Here is a 24,277-nt window from a genome sequence, read left to right on the forward strand (position 1 = left end):
TCGTATTTAAAAAGGCGTCTCTGAGGAGTCGAGCAGGTCGTTTTGCTGGTGAAAATGGAACAAGACTACACACTTGTGAGCGTTAAAGCGTGATTTAAGACAAACGTCGTGCTTTGTAAGGTGTTGTTTTTTTTTAAACCAAGATGTGCGTGGAAAACGAGGTAGTTGAAAAGCGGGACGAGCGAGTCTCTGATGTCCGTGTAACAAGGCGCCATATGGAGGACAACAACCACGACGTTTGACTCGGTATCGGACACAAAGTTAACATCCACATGTGCGTCGTCAAGGTAATGTTTTATTTTTATTTGGGTTTTAATGTCTGGTAAGTAGGTAGAAACGCTTTGTTAGCATCTGAGCTTCTTAGCATCTCATGCAAGGTGTTGCCTGAGCGTCCATTGTTCATATTCTATAATGTCGACATTTATCCGGACTCGGTCCAGTTTAAATGTTTTTTTTAAATATACAATGTGTGACACTGTACAATATTTACTGACAAAAGGGAATTGTTTGCGAGTATTTATGCCTCCACAAGGTGTCGCTCATCAGCACAAAACAGCAACATCTGACTTCAATCAATCAATCAATCAAAGTTGACTTATATAACCCTAAATCATTAGTGTCTCAAAGGGCTGCACAAGTCACAACCACATCCTCGGCTCGGACATACTTTTCCTTTCCTACGTATTTATTTGTCCAACATTTAAAGGCCTACTGAAAGCCACTACTAGCGACCACGCAGTCTGATAGTTTATATATCAATGATGAAATATTAACATTGCAACACATGCCAATACGGCCGTTTTAGTTTACTAAATTACAATTTTAAATTTCACGCGGAAGTATCATGTTAAAACATCGCGCGCGTGACGTCACGCATTGTAGAGGACATTTTGGTCCAGCACAGTTCACAGCTATAAGTCGTCCCTTTTACTGCATAATTCCACAGTATTCTGGACTGTTGTGTTGCTGAATCTTTTGCAATTTGTTCATTTAATAATGGAGACGTCAAAGAAGAAAGATGTAGGTGGGAAGCGGTGTATTGTGGCCGCCTTTAGCAACACAAACACCGCCGGTGTTTCCTTGTTTACATTCCCGAAGGTGAAGCTTTACTATGGAACAGAGCGGTCAAGCGAACATGGATCCTGACCAGGTTTCGGCGAGAAAATTGTGGTAATAAGTCTGTTCTTACCGTAGACATGAGCGGAGCTTGCAGACTCTCTTACCTCCTCCCACCGGAGACACTTGCAGTCACCACACCCGTAGCCACACCCCTCTGAATTTCAGGTATCATATAATCTCACTAAAACACTAGTAAAGTGAAGTGAATTATATTTATATAGCGCTTTTTTTCTCTAGTAACTCAAAGCGCTTTACATAGTGAAACCCAATATCTAATTTTTACATTTAAACCAGTGTGGGTGGCACTGAGAGCAGGTGGGTAAAGTGTCTTGCCCAAGGACACAAGGGCAGTGACTAGGATGGCTGGAGCGAGGATCGAACCTGCAACCCTCAAGTTGTTGGCACGGCCGCTCTACCAACCGAGCTATACCGAGCTAGTAACACAATAAGCAGATAAGGGATTTTCCAGAATTATCCTAATAAATGTGTCTAATAACATCTGAATCGCTCCCACTGCCCTCGCCTGTTTGTTTTTTCTTTTGTTTTTTTCTAGTCCTTCACTCTCACTATCCTCATCCACAAATCTTTCATCCTCGCTCAAATTAATGGGGAAATTGTCGCTTTCTTGGTCCGAATCGCTCTCGCTGCTGGTGGCCATGATTGTAAACAATGCTCAGATGTGAGGAGCTCCACAACCCGTGACGTCACACGCACATCGTCTGCTACTTCCGGTACAGGCAAGGCTTTTTTATTGGCGACCAAAATTGCGAACTTTATCGTGGATGTTCTCTACTAAATCCTTTCAGCAAAAATATGGCAATATCGCGTAATGATCAAGTATGACACATAGAATGGACCTGCTATCCCCGTTTAAATAAGAACATCTCATTTCAGTAGGCCTTTAATTGGCATCTATAAAGTCTCTGACAGTAAAAAAAAAGTTGTCAATGGTCTATCAAAAAGTTTGTGAGTTGTGTTGGTCATTCAGACTAATTAGTTGGCGAAAATGATGTTGGATACCTCAATAGCTGTTCAGCTAGCCCCTTTAAGTTACAGTTTGATAGTTAAGATGGGGGCTGATTGCGTCCTACCTTAAAGGGGAACATTATCACAATTTCAAAAGGGTTAAAAACAATAAAAATCAGTTCCCAGTGGCTTGTATTTTTTGAAGTTTTTTTCAAAATTTTACCGGTCTCGGAATATCCCTAAATAAAGATTTAAAGTGCCTTATTTTCGTCTCTCTGCGAAGACACTGGCCAGTTCCCTGTGACGTCACACAAACAAACAATGGGAATACCACAGCAAGATATAGTGACATTAGCTCGGATTCAAACTCGGATTTCAGCGACTTAAGCGATTCAACAGATGGTTGGAGTATGAAAATATTGAAGAAGAAACTGAAGCTATTGAGCGAATAGCTATTGACGCTATTCATAGCCATAGCATGGCCGTATAGCTGCGTTAGCATCGCCGGTAAAATGTGCGGACCAAACGATCAGGACTTTAGCATCTTTTGACACTGGAGCAACTTAAATCCGTCGATTGGTAAGTGTTTGTTTCGCATTAAATGTGGGTGGAAGGAAATGTAATATAGTTGCAAATGCATCTGCAGGTTATCCATACATCTCTGTGCCATGTCTGCTTTAGCACCGCTGGTAAATAGCATGTTAGCAGCGATTAGCTGGCAGTCAACATCAACAAAACTCAGCTTTGTGATTTCGTTGACTATCGTTGCAAATGCATCTGCAGGTTATCCATACATCTCTGTGCCATGTCTGCTTTAGCATCGCCGGTCAAATGTGGAGACACTCTGGTACATTCAATGGGGGTCTGGCGGCAGACACTTTGGCATCTTGGGGCCAGTGGTGCAACTTGAATCCCTCCCTGTTAGTGTTGTTACACCCTCCGACAACACACCCACCAGGCATGATGTCTCCAAGGTTCCAAAAAATAGTCAAAAAAACGGAAAATAACAGAGCTGAGACCCGGTGTTTGTGATGTGTTGAAAATGAAAATGGTGGGTGTGTTACCTCGGCGACGTCACATTCTGACGTCATCGCCTCCAGCGCGATAAACAGAAAGGCGTTTAATTCGCCAAAATTCACCCATTTAGAGTTCGGAAATGGGTTAAAAAAATAGATGGTCTTTTTTCTGCACCTTCAGGGTATATATTGACACTTACATAGGTCTGCTGATAATGTTCCCCTTTAATAGTTGTTCAGCCAACCCTTTTAAGTCACGGTTTGGTAGTTCACGATCGGGTGAATGTATGTGCTGATTGCATGTAATAAAAGAAAGTAGGGGATCTAGTTAAAATAGTGTTACAGTCAATAACACTCACCATAAACACATTTAAAGATTTACATGTTGGGATCTTATCAGTGTTCATATCACTGGTGGCTGATCGGAATCGTCTGCGTTAAAAACCTGATCAGAATGTCTCTACTTTTAGAGAATTCTTTTTTTCCAGTGGACAGAGATCCGGGTTTGAACATGTCGGTGCGGAGCAGGGCTGTTCAAACATTAGAAGCCATACCGGCTCCCCGAGTTCAACTCAAACCTTGGGAGAACAAACAGCAATTTCCTAAAAACATTAGAATGCTCCTGTTGGATAGAAGAACTTGGACTACTGTAAACCTATATTCTACTGAATAGACTGCAAAGACAAGATACTTAACTTTCGAACTGGAAACCTTTGTTATTTTTTGCAAATATTAGCTCATTTGGAATTTGATGCCTGCAACATGTTTCAAAAAAGCTGGCACACGTGGGAAAAAGACTGAGAAAGTTGAAGAATGCTTATCAACCACTTATTTGGATAATCCCACAGGTGTGCAGGTTATTCGGGAACAGGTGGGTGCCATGATTGGGTATAAAAGTAGCTTCCGTGAAATGCTCAGTCAAGAACAACATTTCTCAACCAGCTATTGCAAGGAATTTAGGGATTTCACCATCTACGGTCCGTAATATCATCAAAAGGTTCAGAGAATCTGGAGATATTACTCCACGTAAGCGGCAAAGCTGAAAACCAACATTGAATGACCTTCGACCCCTCAGGCGGTGCTGCTTCAAAAAGGGACATCAGTGTGTAAAGCAGGGGTCACCAACGTGGTCCTTGCGGGCACCAGGTCGCCCGTAAGGACCAGATAAGTCACCTGCTGGCCTGTTCTAAAAATAGCTCAAATAGCAGCACTTACCAGTGAGCTGCCTCTATTTTTTAAAGTGTATTTATTTACTAGCAAGCTGGTCGCGCTTTGCTCGACATTTTTAATTCTAAGAGAGACAAAACTCAAATGGAATTTGAAAATCCAAGCAACTATTTTAAAGACTTGGTCTTGTTTAAATAAATTATTCTTTTTTTTTACGTTGCTTTTCATAAGTTTCAGAAAGACAATTTTAGAGAAAAAATACAACCTTAAATATGATTTTAGGATTGTTAAACACATATACCTTTTTACCTTTTAAATTCCTTCCTCTTCTTTCCTGACAATTTAAATCAATGTTCAAGTAAATTTACTTTTTTTATTGTGAAGAATAATAAATACATTTTAATTTAATACTTCATTTTAGCTTCTGTTTTTTTGACGAAGAACATTTGTTAAATATTTCTTCAAACTTTTTATGATTAAAATTCAAAAAAATTATTCTGGCAAATCTAAAAATTCTTTAGAATCAAATTTAAATCTTATTTTAAAGTCTTTTGAATTTATTTTAAAATTTTTGTTCAGGGAAGTCTAGAAAAAATAATGATTTGTCTTTGTTAGAAATATAGCTTGGTCCAATTTGTTATATATTCTAACAAAATGCAGATTGGATTTTAACCTATTAAAAACATTTCATCAAAATTCTAAAATTAATCTTAATCAGGAAAAATGACTAACGATGTTCCATAAATTATTTTTTTCATTTTTTCAAAAAGATTGGAATTAGCTAGTTTTTCTCTTTTTTTCTGTTGAATTTTGAATTTCAAAGAGTCGGAATTGAAGATTAACTGTGTTTCAAAATTTAATTTAATTTTTTTTCCTGTTTTCTCCTCTTTTAAACCGTTCAATTAAGTGTTTTTTTCATCATTTATTCTCTACAAAAAAACCTTCCGTAAAAGGAAAAAAAATATACGACAGAATGACAGACAGAAATACACATTATATATATATATAAATAATTATTTATTTAATAAAGGTAAATTAAGCTAATTGGCTATTTCTGGCAATTTATTTAAATGTGTGTATCAAACTGGTAGCCCTTCGCATTAATCTGCACCCAAGAAGTAGCTCTTGGTTTCAAAAAGGTTGGTGACCCCTGGTGTAAAGAATATCTTCAGAAAGCCATTGTCAGTAACTACAGTTTGTCGCTACATCTGTAAGTGCGAGTTAAAACTCTACCACGCAAAGCGAAAACCATTTATCAACAACACCCAGGCTGGGCCCGGCTTATCAAAGATGGACTAATTCAAAGTGTCAAAGTGTTTTATGTTTTGACAAGTCCACATTTTAAATTGTTTTTGGATACTGTGGACGTTGTGTCCTCCGAAACAAAGAGGAAAAGAACCATCCGGACTTTTCTAGGCGCAAAGTTCAAAAGCCAGCATCTGTGATGGTATGGGGGTGTATTAGTTTCCAAGGCATGGGTAACTTAGACATCTGTTAAGGCACCATTAATGCTGAAAGGTGCATACAGGTTTTGGCGCAACATATGTTGTCATCCAAGCAACGTTATCATGGACGCCCCTGCTTATTTCAGCAAGACAATGCCAAGCCATGTATTGCAATAGTGTGGCTTCATAGTAAAAGAGTGTGGGTACTAGACTGGCCTGCCTGTAGTCCAGACCTGTCTCCCATTGAAAATGTGTGGGGCATTATACAGCCTAAAAAACCACAACAGAGACCCTGGACTGTTGAACAACTTAAGCTGTACATCAAGCAAGAATGGGAACGAATTCCGCCTGAAAAGCTTCAAATGTGTCTCCTCAGTTCCCAAACGTTTACTTAGTGTTGTTAAAAGGAAAGGCCATGTAACACAGTGGTAAAATGTTTTTTTCTAGTCCTTCACTCTCACTTTCCTCATCCACAAATCTTTCATCCTCGCTAAAATTAATGGGAAATCATCGCTTTCTCGGTCCGAATTGCTCTCACTGCTGGTGGCCATGATTGTAAACAATGTGCGGAAGTGAGGAGCTCCACAACCCGTGACGTCACGCGCACATTGTCTGCTACTTCCGGTGCAGGCAAGGCTTTTTTATTAGCGACCAAAAGTTGCAAACTTTATCATATTTCTCTACTAAATCCTTTCAGCAAAAATATGGCAATATCGCGAAATGATCAAGTATGACACATAAAATGGACCTGCTATATCCGTTTGTATAAGAAAATCTTATTTCAGTAGGCCTTTTAAAATGCCGGACATTTGAGGCATTTAAGAAACTCCACCCGGACAGCCCCGCAAAAGAGGACATATCCGGTGAAAAGTGGAGGTATGGTCAGTCTATCCTAGCGCGGTTGCTGCTAGCATGCCGTGTGTTGTTTATTTTTTGATTGATTGATACTTTTATTAGTAGATTGCACAGTCCAGTACATATTCCGTACAATTGACCACTAAATGGTAACACCCCAATAAGTTTTTCAACTCGTTTAAGTCGGGGTCCATGTTAATCAATTCACGGTGCCTCGGTGTGCTACTTCAAATGTCCGTGTGGAACTCGTTCGGTACACCTCTGAACTGAACCACCCAACCACCCGTACTGAAACATAACTGAGGTCAAATTTTGGTCAGTTACACATTTTTTTTCGTAATGTGATTTTTGTAACTAAGGTGATGCAGTCAGTAGTCATTTGTTCAACCTATTTAGTTGTATTAATGGTGTACTTCAAGGTTTCATTTCAGGTCCTCTCTTTTTCATCATTTGGGCTATTCAACCGAGAGTTCAGTTCAAAAACCTTGTGAGAGACATTTTTGCAGCAGATTCTTAAAAACATCTAGAGCAGGGGTCACCAACCTTTTTGAAACCAAGCGCTACTTCTTGGGTACTGATTAATGCAAAGGGCTACCAGTTTGATACACACTTAAATAAATTGCCAGAAATAGCCAATTTGCTCAATTTACCTTTAACTCTATGTTCTTATTAATAATTAATGATTTTTATCTCTGTGGAAACACTGATCACCTTAATGATTTCTCACAATAAATATATATTTTTGATGACATGTTTTAAATAGGTTAAAATCCAATCTGCATTTTGTTAGAATATATAACAAATTGGACCAAGCTATATTTCTAACAGACAAATCATTATTTCTTTTAGATTTTCCAGAACAAAGATTTAAATTTGATTCTACAGGTTTTCTAGATTTGCCAGAATATTTTTTTTGAATTTTGATCATAATAGATTTGAAGAAATATTTCACAAATATTCTTTGTCGAAAAAACAAGCTAAAATGAAGAATTAAAATAAAATGTATTTATTATTCTTTACAATAAAAAAAATAAATTCACTTGAACATTGATTTAAATCAGGGGTAGGGAACCTATGGCTCTAGAGCCAGATGTGGCTCTTTTGATGACTGCATCTGGCTCTCGGATAAATAAAACACGATAATTATGAATAATTTCGCTGGTAATCACAGTGCTAAAAATAATGTTGCAAAATATAAAACATTCTCATGCATTTAAATCCATCCATCCGTTTTCTACCGCACCTGTTCAAGAAGTCGCATAAATGGTAAGAAGTATTTTATGTCACGATGGGGGGTCGCAGCTTGCTGCAGGGTCGATCGCCCAGGAAGGCAGACGGACTACTCGGGACATGGCATTTAGGTAAAAACATGATTTAATTTAAACTAAAAAAAGATACAAACAAAAGTCGCTCACAGTGGAGGCACAACTTGGGCTAAGGAACAAAGCTAACACATAAACAGACTATGAACATAAATCAAACAAAACTTACTTGGCATGGCATGAAGCACGAAACTATGGCAAGGCATGAAACAAGTCAGCACAGAGCAAGAAAAGATCACATTGACGCCAGGGCGACTGACTGGCAAAGACAAGCTTAAATACTGCCTCTGATTAGCACTTGGCCAAACAAAAACATGATCAACAGACATGACATTTTATTTATTATTGGTTAGCTTCAGAATAACAATGTTATTAAAAAGAATAAGAGACTTATTATACTCTAAAAATGTTGGTCTTACTTAAAAATGCACGCATTTAGTTGTATTCAGTGTTAAAAAATATGATATGGCTCTCACGGAAATACATTTTGAAATATTTGGCTTTCATGGCTCTCTCAGCCAAAAAGGTTCCCGACCCCTGATTTAAATTGTCAGGAAAGAAGAGGAAGGAATTTAAAAGGTAAAAAGGTATGTGTTTAAAAATCCTAAAATCATTTTTAAGGTTGTATTTTTTTTCTAGAAAATTGTCTTTCTGAAATTTATAAGAAGCAAAGTAAAAAAAACAAATACATTTATTTAAACAAGTGAAGACCAAGTATTTTAAAATATTTTCTTGGATTTTCAAATTCTATTTGAGTTTTGTCTCTCTTAGAATTAAAACTGTTGAGCAAAGCGAGACCAGCCTGCTAGTAAATAAATACAATTTGAAAAATAGAGGCAGCTCACTGGTAAGTGCTGCTATTTGAGTTATTTTTAGAACAGGCCAGCAGGCGACTCATCTGGTCCTTACGGGCAACTTGGTGCCCGCGGCACCGCGTTGGTTACCCCTGGTCTAGAGCGCTGTCATAGATTTGACTGCCCTTTTTTTGCAGAATGTCTTCAAAAAGAGCAGAGTGCTCCTGTAAATGACAAAATAAATAGACAAACGTCCACTGTGGAGGACGCTGGCTACAAAATAAGACTAACAGTGAAATGAGAAGTCCGCTCCCTCGGTTCTTAGCTTTTTGGAAATGTTGTTTACTCTTTCTCGGAGCTCCCACAGGGACCGTCTGAGCCCCAGTTATCTCTCATCTAGTTTTTATGCGTGTCGCAACAGGATTCTGCACGACCCGTCCCGTCCAGCTGCATGGTACACCACGTCACAGCTGCCAGAGGGACGTCCCCCTCACCCCACCGGCCCGGCTTGTAGTGCCGTTATTGTCTCGACAAAGAATACCACTGTAAGCGATCTCACTCGGCGGCGGGATGCTTTCCTTGTCTTCCCCAGAAGAGGACGAGATGATGTTGGTCAGCGCCCTCCTGAGCCTCGCCGGGTGGGTGACCCTTTACTTCACCCTGTGCCGCGCCAACGGGCACCGCAGCCCCGAGTGGAACTGTCGCCTCGTCACTTTGTTGCATGGGATTCTCGCCGTCTGCGTCACGGCGTACATCGGCTACGTGGACGGACCGTGGCCCTTCACACATCCAGGTATGCTCTTGTCAATTGTAACATTGCTGCACAATCGAAAAAGAGATGCAAAAATGCATTTATTCACCAACATTGCGCTAGGAAACCCGAAAGATCTAGATCAGGGGTGTCCAAAACACAGACCGCAGGCCAAATGCGACCGGCCGGCGTCTTCAAATTGGCCCGCGAGACGGCGGGAGTTTACTGAACAATTTGATTGGGAGCGGTGTATCCAGATATCATGTATAAGTATTTAATGGTCTGGCTGTTGACATAAAATCTTCATCTGGTAGCCAACGAAAATCCCTCTGGCATTAATAATACTTTCAATTAAACAAAGTACAGCATTTATTTACATGACCCAATCCAAACAACCTTCCCTAGTCAAGGTGCAGACAAAAAAGAAAATCAACCCGTACGAAAAGTCAACAAACATCATCACACATTGAACTTTGTGGATATTATGAAAAAAAAAAAGTCCAATCAACATAAAAAAAACAAATTGACACCCATTACAAGGGAGGATGGGATGCATGCAAAACACCCTCTCCACACTTACCCATGTTTAGTGCTTTTTAGGTCCCTGATATTTCTGATTGATTAAAACACTGTAAGGATGTTGTCGTGGAAGTAAATATGTAGGATAACTCACATGTATTCTTAATAATAATATTAATATTAATTAATTATACACCCATTATATTATTAAATTATTATGTACTCATATTATGGGTGTGGGAAAAAATCGATTTGAATACGGATCGCTATTCTCACCTTGTGCGATTCAGAATCGATTCTCTTTTTTTTTTTTAATCGATTTTTATTTTATTGATTTTTTTAATTATTTTTTTTTATCAATCCAACAGAACAATACACAGCAATACCATAACAATGCAATCCATTTCCAAAACCAAACCTGACCCAGCAACACTCAGAACTGCAATAAAGACACAAACACGACACAGAACAAACCAAAAGTAGTGAAACAAAAATTAATATTATCAACAACAGTATCAATATTAGTTATAATTTCAGCATAGCAGTGATTAAAAATCCCTCATTGACATTATCATTAGACATTTATAAAAATAATAAAAAAGAACAATAGTGTCACAGTGGCTTACACTTGCATGGCATCTCATAAGCTTGACAACACACTGTGTCCAAATGTTTTCACGAAGATAAAATAAGTCATGTTTTTGGTTCGTTTAATAGTTAAAAAAAATTTACATTATTGCAATCAGTTGATAAAACATTGTCCTTTACAATTATAAAAGCTTTTTACAAAAATCTACTACTCTGCTAGCATGTCAGCAGACTGGGGTAGATCCTGCTGAAATCTATGTATGAATGAATACAGAATCCTTTTGAATCGGAAAAATATCGTTTTTTTAATCGAGAACCGCGTTGAATCGAAAAAATCGATGTATAATCGAATCACAACCCCAAGAATCGATATCGAATCGTGGGACACCCAATGATTCGCAGCCCTTATATATATATATATATATATATATATATATATATATATATATATATATATATATATATATATATATATATATATGTATATGTATATGTATATGTATATGTATATGTATATATATATATATGTATATGTATATGTATATGTATATATATATATATATATGTATATGTATATATATATATATGTATATATATATATATGTATATGTATATATATATATATGTATATGTATATGTATATATATATATATATATATATATATATATATATATATATATATATACACACACATTGTTAGTTCTTGCGGCCAGTTTTCATGCTTACCCTGTATTTGCTCCTTTCATGCTCAGTTCACGCTGCTCTGTATTGATCGTTTCATGCCATAGTTCATGCTGCTCGTTTTCATGCCACAGTAAGCCTTGTTTGTTCCATGCCATAGTCCGTGTTAAGCTTCTGTGTTTCTTGTGTAATTTTTTTTTTAGTTTTTTAGCTTCTCGTGTGAACGGCACGCTTTTCTTGACAAAATAAATATGTTCCTACCTTCACGCCTGGTCCGGAATAGTCCGCAGCAAGCTGCGTGCCCCCCTCCCCCAGCCCCACCTCACCCCACCGTCATGACAATTGTTAAATATGTGGATGGAGAGGGGGGGTGACGTACATATGTTGTCTATAATCGGTGTTTTATCCTTCATAGTTAATATTGTAAATCCTCCATTATTTATTTTCATGTACATTCTGGTTGTCTCAAAAAATGTAAAATTCCATTTTCAATCCAATGCAATCCACTTTATTTATATAGCACATTTAAACAATAACATTTTTACAAAATGCTGCACAACAATATTAAAAAGAACTTTCAAATACTATCCGGAGCTCCACCAATGACTAAATAAAAACAAAAAATAAATACATATAAAAACAATATAAAATAAATATGATTAAAAACGATTTTAAAGGGTAAAACCAATTAAAACAGTAAATAGAAATCAAAATTTTAAAACACAGAGAGCAACAGACGACCACATAACTCACGTAGTATTAAAAGCCAGTATTAATATGTTCCTACCTTCACGCCTGGTCCAGATTAGTCAATTTGCTTCCCGGGAGAACAAACCCTGCATCAAGCTGCGATCCCCCCCAGTCATGACAATTGTAAAATATGTGGATGGAGAGAGGGAGTGACGTACATATGTTGTCAATATTCAGTGTTTTATCCTTCATAGTTAATATTGTAAATCCCACATTCATAATTTTCATCTACATTCTCGGTGTCTCAAAAAATGTATAATTCCATTCCGTCCGTCATAACGTTTTTCGCATTCAATCGGACATTATGGTAACATTTTTTTTATTTTTATTAGTCTTCCTGAAAATACAAACCCCGTTTCCATATGAGTTGGGAAATTGTGTTAGATGTAAATATAAACAGAATACAATGATTTGCAAATCCTTTTCAAGCCATATTCAGTTGAATATGCTACAAAGACAACATATTTGATGTTCAAACTCATAAACATTTTTTTTGTGCAAATAATCATTAACTTTAGAATTTGATGCCAGCAACACGTGACAAAGAAGTTGGGAAAGGTGGCAATAAATACTGATAAAGTTGAGGAATGCTCATCAAACACTTATTTGGAACATCCCACAGGTGTGCAGGCTAATTGGGAACAGGTGGGTGCCATGATTGGGTATAAAAACAGCTTCCATGAAATGCTAAGTAATTCACAAACAAGGATGGGGCGAGGGTCACCAATTTGTACGCAAATTGTCAAACAGTTTTAGAACAACATTTCTCAACGAGCTATTGCAAGGAATTTATGGACTTTACCATCTACGGTCCGTAAAATCATCAAAAGGTTCAGAGAATCTGGAGAAATCACTGCACGTAAGCGATGATATTATGGACCTTTGACCCCTCAGGCGGTACTGCATCAAAAACCGACATCAGTGTGTAAAGGATATCACCACATGGGCTCAGGAACACTTCATAAAACCACTGTCAGACATCAGTGTGTAAAGGATATCACCACGTGGGCTCAGGAACACTTCATAAAACCACTGTCAGTAACTTCAGTTGGTGGCTACATCTGTAAGTGCAAGTTAAAACTCTGCTATGCAAAGCAAAACTCATTTATCAACAACAATCAGAAAGGGGCAGAGCTCTTCTAAGATGGACTGATGCAAAGTGGAAAAGTGTTCTGGGGTCTGGCGAGTCCACATTTCAAATTATATTAGGAAACTGTGGATGTGGTGTCCTCCGGAACAAAGAGGAAAATAACCATCCGGATTGTTATAGGCGTAAAGTTCAAAAGCCAGCATCTGTGATGGTATGGGGGTGCATTAGTGCCCAAGGCATGGGTAACTTACACATCTGTGAAGGCACCATTAATGCTTAAAGGTCCATACAGGTTTTGGAGCAACATATGTTGTCATCCAAGCATTGTTATCATGGGCGCCCCTGCTTATTTCAGCAAAACAATGCTGAGCCACGTGTTAAAACAGCGTGGCTTCGTATTAAAAGAGTACAAGTACTTTCCTGGCCCGCCTGCAGTCCAGACCTGTCTCCCATGGAAAATGTGTGGCGCATTATGAAGCGTAAAATAGGACAGTGGAGACCCCGGACTGTTGAAGGACTGAAGCTCTACATAAAACAAGAATGGGAAAGAATTCCACTTTCAAAGCTTCAACAATTAGTTTCCTCAGTTTCCAAATGTTTATTGAGTGTTGTTAAAAGAAAAGGTGATGTAACACAGTGGCGAACATGCCCTTTCCCAACTACTTTGGCACGTGTTGCTGGCATGGAATTCTGTTATTATTTGTAAAAAAAAAAAAATGTTTATGAGTTTGAACATCAAATATGTTGTCTTTGTAGCATATTCAACTGAATATGGCTTGAAAAGGATTTGCAAATCATTGTATTCTGTTTATATTTACATCTAACACAATTTCCCAACTCATATGGAAACAGGGTTTGTACTTACACCTACCACCATTTCTGGAGCACAGGCTGTCAACAAGTGACCTGGTCTGGCAGGTTGAAAAACATGCCATTAAAACGCCATGCAGGTTCACCCTTGTGTTGTAAAGCCAAACCAATAAAAGTACTCCCAGCCCTTCATGTCACATAATGAAGACTTAGCTTCATATCCATCCATTATCTACCGCTAGTCCCTTTTTGGGGTTGCGGCAAAAACAAATAAGTTACATACTCAAAATCAATCCAGACATAACACAAGTAGATTGCGTGTTGGACTAAGGGCATCACGGCGGATGGCGCTCCTGCCTCGCAGCGAGAAGGTTCTGGGTTTCATTCCCGAGCTCGGGGTGTTTCTGTGTGGCGCTTGCATGTTCTCCCCGTGACTGTGGGGGGTTTAATGCGGATAGTCCGGCTTCCTCCTACTTGCAAAGACCTGGGGATAGGTTGATTGGCAACACTAAATTGGCCCCTGGTGTGTGAATGTTGTCCGTCTATCTGTTTTGGCCCCGCGATGAGGTGGCAACCTGCCTTCCACCCGAGTGCAGGGACAAGCGGTAGAAATTGGATGGATCTGACAAATAGGCTGCCTATTCTGTGGTTATCATTACACTGTTCACATTTACCATCTTTGCTTTGTAAAACACAAAAATACCTACAGTCGTGGTCAAAAGTTTACATACACTTGTAAAGAATGGCTGTCTTGAGTTTCCCATAGTTTCTACAACTTTTATTTTCTTTGTGATAAAATGATTGGAGCACATACTTGTTGGTCACAAAAAAACATTCATGATGTTTGGTTCTTTTATGAATTTATTATGGGTCTACTGAAAATGTGGATCAAAAGTATACATACAGCATACTCGCCAACCCTCCCGGATTTTCCGGGAGACTCCCGAAATTCAGCGCCTCTCCCGAAAACTTCCCGGGACAAATTTTCTCCCGAAAATCTCCCGAAATTCAGGCGGAGCTGGAGGCCACGACCTTCCAGCTCCATGCGGACCCAATTGAGGTGTCGACAGCCTGTTTTCACGTCCGCTTTCCCACAATGTAAACAGAGTGCCTGCCCAATGACGATAGAACTGTAGAATGATCGAGGGTGAGTTCTTGGTTTCTTATGTGGGTTTATTTTTAGGCAGTTTCATTAACGTCCTCCCAGCGCGGCAACAACACACAACAACAGCAGTCACGTTTTCGTCTGCCGTAAACAGCAATGTTGTGACACTCTTAAACAGGACAATACTGCCATCAACTGTACATGCATATGTGACAATAACATCTACGGCTTTTAGAGCAGTGGTTCTCAACCTTTTTCTAGAGATGCACTTCCTGTGAATTTTTTTTTAATCCAAGTACCCCCTAATCAGAGCAAAGCATTTTTGGTTGAAAAAAAGAAAAGATAAAGAAGTAAAATACAGCACTATGTCATCAGTTTCTGATATATTAAATTGTATAATAGTGCAAAATATTGCTCATTTGTAGTGGTCTTTCCTTAACTATTTGGAAAAAATTATAAAAATAATTTAAAACTAGTTGAAAAATAAACTACTGATTCAATTATAAATAAAGATTTCTACACATACTGCAATGAGGTGGTGACTTGTCTAGGGTGTACCCCCGCCTTTCCCCCAATTGTAGCTGAGATAGGCACCAGCGGTCCCAAAGGGAATAAGCGGTAGAAAATGGATGGATGGATAGCTGTAAATATACTCCTCCCCTCTTAACCACGCCCCAACCACAATTCTATTATTACTATTATTATAAGTGTATGTAAACTTTTGACCAGGACTGTATGTGGATTTTAAAATCATGATGGAGGTCAGATGTAATCACACTTGCCAACCCTCCCGGATTTTCCGGGAGACTCCCGATATTCAGCGCCTGTCCCTAAAACCTCCCGGGACAAATTTTCTCCCGAAATTCAGGTGGAGCTGGAAGCCACGCCCCCTCCAGCTGTATGCGGACCTGAGTGAGGACAGCCTGTTTTCACGTCCGCTTTCCTACAGTATAAACAGCGTCTGCCCAATGACGTCATAACTGTAGAATGATCGAGGGCGAGTTCTTAGTTTCTTATGTGGTTTTATTGTTAGGCAATTTCATTATCAATCAATCAATCAATGTTTACTTATATAGCCCTAAATCACTAGTGTCTCAAAGGGCTGCACAAACCACTACCACATCCTCGGTAGGCCCACATAAGGGCAAGGAAAACTCACACCCAGTGGGACGTCGGTGACAATGATGACTATGAGAACCTTGGAGAGGAGGAAAGCAATGGATGTCGAGCGGGTCTAACATGATACTGTGAAAGTTCAATCCACAATGGATCCAACACAGTCGCGAGAGTCCAGTCCAAAGCGGATCCAACACAGCAGCGAGAGTCCCGTTCACAGCGGAGCCAGCAGGAAACCATCCCGAGCGGAGGCGGATCAGCAGCGCAGAGATGTCCCCAGCCGATACACAGGCAAGCAGTACATGGCCACCGGATCGGACCGGACCCCCTCCACAAGGGAGAGTGGGACATAGGAGAAAAAGAAAAGAAACGGCAGATCAACTGGTCTAAAAAGGCTAGAGCAGGGGTCGGGAACCTTTTTGGCTGAGAGAGCCATACAAGCCAAATATTTTAAAAAGTATTTCCGTGAGAGCCATATGCTATTTTTTTTTACTACTGAATACAAATGCGCGCATTTTTTTTAGAGTATAAAAAGTATTTTATTCTTTTTAATAACACTGTTATTCTGAAGCTAACCGACAATAAATAAAATACTTCTTACCATTAATGCGACATCTTGAACAGGTGCGGTAGAAACCCGATAGATGGATTAAAATGCATGAGAATGTTTTATATGTTGAACGTAATTTTTAACACTGTGATTACCAGCAAAATTATTCATTACTTACCTTGTTAAGCAATGTCAACTAAGATTTATCTGAGAGCCAGATGCAGTCATCAAAAGAGCCACATCTGGCTCTAGAGCCATAGGTTCCCTACCCCTGGGCTAGAGTATACAAATAAGTTTTAAGGTGAGACTTTTAACATCCTGCCAGCGCGGTAACAACACACAACAACAGCAGTCACGTTTTCGTCGACCGTAAAGCAGTTCGTCTGCCGTAAACGGCAATGTTGTGACACTCTTAAACAGGACAATACTGCCATCTACTGTACATGCATATAGATATATATAGATAGTACTTTATTGATTCCTTCAGGAGAGTTCCATCAGGAAAATTAAAATTCCAGCAGCAGTGTACAGAGTGAGATCAATTTAAAAAATTTAAAAAAAGTAAATAATGGGGGTTTAAATGGAAACAAAATAGAGAAATATTACAATAAGAATAAAAAATAAAAAGCAACAATGGGAATAAAATAACAGTAAAATAAGAATATAACAAGACAAAGTAGGCAGTAGTGACCATGTTATGAAAACGTATTGCACTGTTATTGTTTTGCATCCCCTGTCATCCTTGTACCCCCCACCCCCCGCCCCAGAGAGGAGTTGTACAGTCTAAAGGCGTGTGGGATATGGTTAGGAAAATAGTGACAGAGAATAGAACAAGGATGGACAATTCAACCCTTAACTCAACAATGAGTAGATGAGTGTTATGTGTGTGTATACGTGTAAATAAATGAACACTGAAATTCAAGTATTTATTTTATATATATATAAAATACTTGACATGGTGAATTGTAGCTGTAAATATACTCCTCCCCTCTTAACCACGCCCACCCCCGACCACGCCCCCCACCTCCCGAAGTATGGATGTAATTCGAAGGTGTATTTTGCGTGGGGTTTCAAAATTTTTCAACCTAACATGTTATTTTGCTTAGGATTTACTGACTCTATGATGCAGTCTAGTATATAGAGTGATTAAATATTGACTTAATTCATGCGTTTTTGTGTGTGCTTGTAAACAAGGTGCAAAGAACACACCTCTGCAGATCGACGCCCTGATGCTGAGCCTGGGCTACTTCCTTTTCGACATGGCCTGGTGCGTCCACTTCCGCACCGAGGGGCCGGTGATGCTGGCCCACCACACGGTGAGCATCCTGGGCATCCTGCTGACCCTGTTGCTGGGGGAGTCCGGCATCGAAGGCTGCGCCGTGCTCTTCGGCAGCGAGATCACCAACCCCCTCCTGCAGGCGCGCTGGTTCCTCAAGCAGACGGGCCGCCAGGGGACGCCGCTGGCCGACGCCGTGGACGTCCTGTTCGTGCTGCTCTTTGTGCTGATGCGAGTCTTCGTGGGAGGCACAATGCTGTACTGTGAGCTGATCTCGCCCAGGCCCAGATTCTTCATCAAGTGCGGGGGGGTGGCCATGTACGCGCTCTCCTGGGTCTTCATGGTGGACATTGTTCGCTTTGCCGTCCGCAAGAGCCGGACTTGGCGCCGGCGGCGGCGTGAGCAATGTCGATAAAGCCAATACTTTTCAGCAGTGAAACTGAGACGCAAAACAGCGCTTCAGGCGGGCTGTGAGCAGCCAAGCAAAACGTGGCTCCAAAGTTTGTTTACATCACAATCCTTGCGGGCGTCATATGTCAAACTCGTCGCCTTTTTCGTGTACTCAGGGAACAAAAATAGTTTTGAAGTCATTTTTAAATAAGCTTGCTTTGAAAATGTGTTGGCATTCGCTTGCCTTCACAAACCACACAGCAGACCTCTGGCTCGCCAAGTTCCAGTCGGCCTAAATCAGGGGTGTCCAAAGTGCGGCCCGCACGTTATTTTTTAACGGCCCCACGGCACATTTTAAGAATACATCCATCTTCTTCCGCTTATCTGAGGTCGGGTCGCGGGGGCAACAGCCTAAGCAGGGAAACCCAGACTTCCCTCTCCCCAGCCACTTCGTCTAGCTCTTCCCGGGGGATCCCGATGCGTTCCAAGGCCCATAATCTTCCCAACATGTCCTGGGTCTTCCCCGTGGCCTCCTACCGGTCGGACATGCCCTAAACACCTCCCTAGAGAGGCGTTCGGGTGGCATCCTGACCAGATGCCCGAACCACCTCATCTGGCTCCTCTCCATGTGGAGGAGCAGCGGCTTTACTTTGAGTTCCTCCCGGATGGCAGAGCTTCTCACCCTATCTCTAAGGGAGAGACCCAAACTCATTTGGGCCGCTTGTACCCGTGATCTTATCCTTTCGGTCATGACCCAAAGCTCATGACCATAGGTGAGGATGGGAACGGTAGATCGACCGGTAAATTGAGAGCTTTGCCTTCCGGCTCAGCTCCTTCTTCACCTCAACGGATCGATACAACGTCCGCATTACTGAAGAATACAATTGGAAAAAAAAAACTAAAAACATAAAAAGTGGTATAAAAGAGCAAACAGGTGAAATGTAACAAGAAATTATTGCAATGCTGTTACTCTTATAACACAAAGCTGGCGTCACGCCAAATTTCTTCCCCCTACACCTGGGGTGTCAAACTCAGATACAGAGTTGGCCGAAATGTAAAACTGAACAAAGCCGCGGGCCAAAGTTGAAAAAAAATTAACCTCTTAATAGGGACCCAAACCAGTTTTGCATTGAATATTGAACAAGCAAGGCTTATATAACTTTATAGTGACATGCAAAATCCAGTTTCAAATAATAATAATACAAATATCAATGGTATATCAAATAAAATTTAAATACAAATTGAATGCCTCAATTCTATTTGCAGCCTTCGGAGGTAAATATCAAAATAAACTTTTTCCACAGGCTAATAGTACATTTGAAGATAAAATAATGAAGGAATCAAACATTCAAGCCTTGAAGTAACAAGAGAAAGTGCTTGAATAAATTGTTAATTATTGCTCAGTTTGCTCCACTGATTTGCTTTACCACTGAATATTGAACAAGCAATAATTATTTTACTTAATAGTGCAAAATCAACTTTAAAAAAAAAACAACGAAAAAACATCAATGGTAAAATTTGCAGCCTTCTGAGGTAATTATCAACATTACATTTTTCCACAGGCTAATAAATCTTAAAATAAAATAACAATGAGACGGGCGGGGCGGGGGGTGCATACTGTAGTGTCCCAGAAGAGTTAGTGCTGCAAGGGGGGTGGGTATTTGTTAAATAAATGATAAATGGGTTGTACTTGTATAGCGCTTTTCTACCTTCAAGGTACTCAAAGCGCTTTGACACTACTTCCACATTTACCCATTCACACACACTGATGGAGGGAGCTGCCATGCAAGGCGCTAACCAGCACCCATCAGGAGCAAGGGTGAAGTGTCTTGCTCAAGACACAATGGACGTGATGAGGTTGGTACTAGGTGGGGATTGAACCAGGGACCCTCGGGTGGCCGTTCTGTTGTTGTGTTACGGTGCGGATGTTCTCCCGAAATGTGATTGTCATTCTTGTTTGGTGTGGGTTCACAGTGCGTCGCATATTTGTAACCGTGTTAAAGTTGTTTATATGGCCACCCTCAATTGCGGAATCTTTTGCAATTTGTTGAATTGATAATGGAGACGTCAAAGAAGAAAGATGTAGGTGGGAAGTGGTGTATAAGTCGCATATGTTATGTGACTTGGCCGGCACGCTGTTTGTATGGAGGAAAACCGGACGTGACAACATATTGTAGTCAAAGCTAAAGGCAGTGTCTTATAGGCACGCCCCCAATATTGTTGTTGAAATTCGGGAGAATGGTTGGAAAATCAGGAGAGTTGGCAAGTATGAGTATTAGCGGCGGGCCAGCTCTAATGTTAATTTGATATTGCCTCAAGGGCCAAATTGGGCCAGTTTGACACCCATGCCCTACAAATACCTTCCCCCCGGAAGACATTTGGCGTTAATGCTTGAAGGACCCCAATTAGGGTGGAAGGACCTTAAAGCAGCCCACACAGCTGCCTGTTTTAAAAGCATTATAATTGGCTTGATTGTCATTGGTGAAAAATAACCGTGAGGGAAAAAATATTAGCATTCCAGCATGCTAACCTTTCAATCTATTTTTGCTTCGCTCATTTTGCAGCCGTAACCCTTAAGAGTCATATAACTTGGTATTGTTCCGCTCTCATTGGGGTCCTTCAGGCATTGGAGGGGCTTCCGGGGGGAAGGTTTTTGTAGGGGGAAGAAATTTGGCGTGACACTATGTTTTTTTCTTTAAAAAATAATAATGAATCAAAATCAATATTCAGGGCTCTGATTACGTCACATTAAATATTCCACTTTGAAATATTTCTGGGGGGAAATGTTGCATATTTTGTGTTTATCCATATAAAAAAACTGAGCGTTTTTTTTTTAAAGAATGGCCTAAAACAAACAACAGTAAAACCAATAATTGACGGATAGATCTGAAGTTGATCTCGAGATTATTGTGCTAAAAGTAAACGGTAAAAAATATATATATATATATATATACCGTATTTCCTTGAATTGCTGCCGGGGCGCTAATTAATTTAAAACCTCCTGGCATTCCCAAAGGAATGCGGTAAAAGTAAGCATGCGCTATTATTTTAAAACCTCGTCTCACTCCGGCACTTACCAAAAGCATGCAGTAAAAATTTAAGCGTGATGTAAGCTTGGACCTTAAATCCTACTGAATAGCTCTTAACCTTCTTCCCTTTTATGCGATTTTAAATGACCGGTATTGAAATCAGCCTACATTTTGAAAATGATGACAGGGGAAGTGTCACTCGTGACGTCACGAGTTTGACCAGGCGGTAATACTAAGCATGCGCTAATTATTTTGGGAAGCGAGTTTAACCCGGCAGTAATTCAAGGAAATACGGTAATTTATTTTTTAACACTTTAATGAGTAGGACACTTTTGGATCCCCAATTTGTTTTTAAGTGTCATTGCTCAAAAAATAATAATGAATCAAAATCCAAAATGAAGGTTCCAATTATTATATAATCTCAAATATTCCACCTAAAAAAAAAAAAAAAATGTATTGGGTGAAAATATTGCATATTTACTGTTTTTTCTATTTTTTTTTTCCGGCCCTGCGATGAGGTGGCGACTTGTCCAGGGTGTACCCCGCCTTCCGCCCGACTGTAGCTGAGATAGGCGCCAGCGCCCCCCGCGACCCCAAAAGGGAAGCAGCGGTAGGAAATGGATGGATGGATCCATTTTTTTCCTATTGTTGATCTAGGGATTTAAAACTTGAATAATAATGAAAATAATAATACTGAATAATGACACATTTTTTATATATTTTTTTACCAAAACCCTTTGGGGTCCCCGGGATCTTAACTGAGTGGAGGCCTAAATTTATATTTTTTATACATTTATTGTATTGTTTTTTAAAATTAAAATGATGAAAATGGTCCCCGCTTGCTTAGATTTTTCAGTGTGCGGCCCTCAGTGGAAAAAGTTTGGACACCCCTGGCCTAAATAGTCATCAAAATCAAGGTAGAGGTTTTAATTTAACTATTTAATATTTTTGGCAACTAACATTACATGCAATTTGAACAGTAACACCGTGTTTGAATGTTTAATGAAGTGATTCTTATGTGTACCACTAGATGGAGCTTGTGTATCGCAATTGGTATCCAAGTTTGAGAATTGCTGCCCCAATGTATTCTAGAGAGGTGCGGTTCGATACTGAAATCCCAACACCGCCGATACCAGAGAGTTATGCGCTAATATCGATTTATTAGATTAAAATATTGATACCATATTTGTTTGGGATAATGTAAACCATCGCAAGGCAGGAACTAAATAATTGAGGGGACTACTTTTCCTCCGCCGAGACCAAGTGTGTTTGGAGAAGCTACATAAAAAGTGAGATTATGAATGTAAAATATCGCATTCAGTGCAAAATAAATTTTTACGCTGTGCGGGTTCGTAACGTTTAAAACGTATTTCTTAAAGGCCTACTGGAAGCCACTACTAGCGACCACGCAGTCTGATAGTTTATATATCAATGATAAAATATTAACATTGCAACACATGCCAATACGGCCTTTTTAGTTTACTAAATTGCAATTTTAAATTTGGTGCCAAGTATCCTGTTAAAAACGTTGCGTTATGACGAAGTGTGACGTCACGCGTTGTAGAGGACATTTTGTTCCAGCACCGATTCCAGCTATAAGCCGTCTGCTTTAATCGCATAATTCCACAGTATTCTGGACATCTGTGTTGCTGAATCTTGTAATTTGTTCAATTAATAATGGAGACGTCAAAGAAGAAAGATGTAGGTGGGAAGAGGTGTATTGCGGCCGCCTTTAGCAACACAAACCGCCGGTGTTTCTTTGTTTACATTCCAGAAAGATGATGGTGAAGCTTTACTATGGAACAGAGCGGTCAAGCGAACATGGTTCCCTACCACATGTCAACCGGCAGGTTTCGGTGAGAAAATGGTGGTATTAAGTCGGCTTTTACCGTAGTTATGAGCAGAGAGCTTGCGTCGTGTCCCGCCTCCTGCAGCTGCGGACTCTCTTGCGTCCTCCCAATGGCCGCCCCCGACTGTTTGATGCTTACACTGTGGAGGGGGGGAATAAAAATAAATATCAGCCCGGCTGCCTTGCCTCGCCGAGAAACGTGGCTTTCATCGAAGACACTAGCGGTCACCACACCCCTCCGACTTTCAGGTACGACCATATAATCTCACTAAAACATTAGTAACACAATAAGCAGATAAGGGATTTTCCAGAATTATCCTAGTAAATGTGTCTAATAACATCTGAATTGCTCCCACTGCCCTGTTTTTTTTTTTTCCTAGTCCTTCACTCTCACTTTCCTCATCCACGAATTTTTCATCCTCGCTCAAATTAATGGGAAAAATCGTCGCTTCCTCGGTCGGAATCGCTCTCGCTGCTGGTGGCCATGATTGTAAACAATGTTCAGATGTGAGGAGCTCCACAACCCGTGACGTCACGCACACATCGTCTGCTACTTCCGGTACAGGCAAGGCTTTTTTATTAGCGACCAAAAGTTGCGAACTTTATCGTGGATGTTCTCTACTAAATCCTTTCAGCAAAAATATGGCAATATGGCGAAATGATCAAGTATGACACATAGAATGGACCTGCTATCCCCGTTTAAATAAGAACATCTCATTTCAGTAGGCCTTTAAAGAGCAGCGAGGCTCAAAGTCACGACTTATTCAATTTTACCAGACACGTTCGGTTTATTTGCGCAGATTAATCGGATCGGTACGATCGGTTGTAGATGGAAAGTATGCAGCAGTTGGTGAAAATGCCTTGAATAAACGTTAACTCACGCAAACGAGTGTAGTTGACACAACATTAAGTACACTTGCCTTTTCTAGTGTTTGTGCAGATTTATTTGTGCAGTCGTGTACTACAGTTCATTTTCAGAATGTAAATATAAACAGGAAGTAAAAACAAAAAGCTATACTGGTACGTGCCTTAGTTTTCTCAATGTCTGATTGTATTTGAATGTTATTAAATGACTTATTTTGAATGCA

The 24,277-nt window shown here is 39.9% G+C and overlaps 1 protein-coding gene across 2 annotated transcripts; it reads left to right on the forward strand.

The window, feature by feature from the left end:
- tlcd5a (TLC domain containing 5a) lies at window positions 1-24,277 on the forward strand. 2 transcript variants are annotated; one of them, XM_061878257.1, is made up of 3 exons: window positions 1-287; window positions 9,106-9,477; window positions 17,840-24,277. In XM_061878257.1, the coding sequence occupies exons 2-3, from the start codon at window positions 9,255-9,257 to the stop codon at window positions 18,334-18,336; spliced, it is 720 nt and encodes a 239-aa protein (XP_061734241.1). In that variant the 5' UTR covers window positions 1-287; window positions 9,106-9,254; the 3' UTR covers window positions 18,337-24,277. The 2 variants fall into 2 exon arrangements, with proteins under 2 accessions (XP_061734241.1, XP_061734242.1); XM_061878258.1 differs by having other exon boundaries at window positions 9,277-9,477.

Source organism: Nerophis ophidion, linkage group LG18, assembly GCF_033978795.1.
Source record: "Nerophis ophidion isolate RoL-2023_Sa linkage group LG18, RoL_Noph_v1.0, whole genome shotgun sequence".
NCBI lineage: Eukaryota > Metazoa > Chordata > Actinopteri > Syngnathiformes > Syngnathidae > Nerophis > Nerophis ophidion.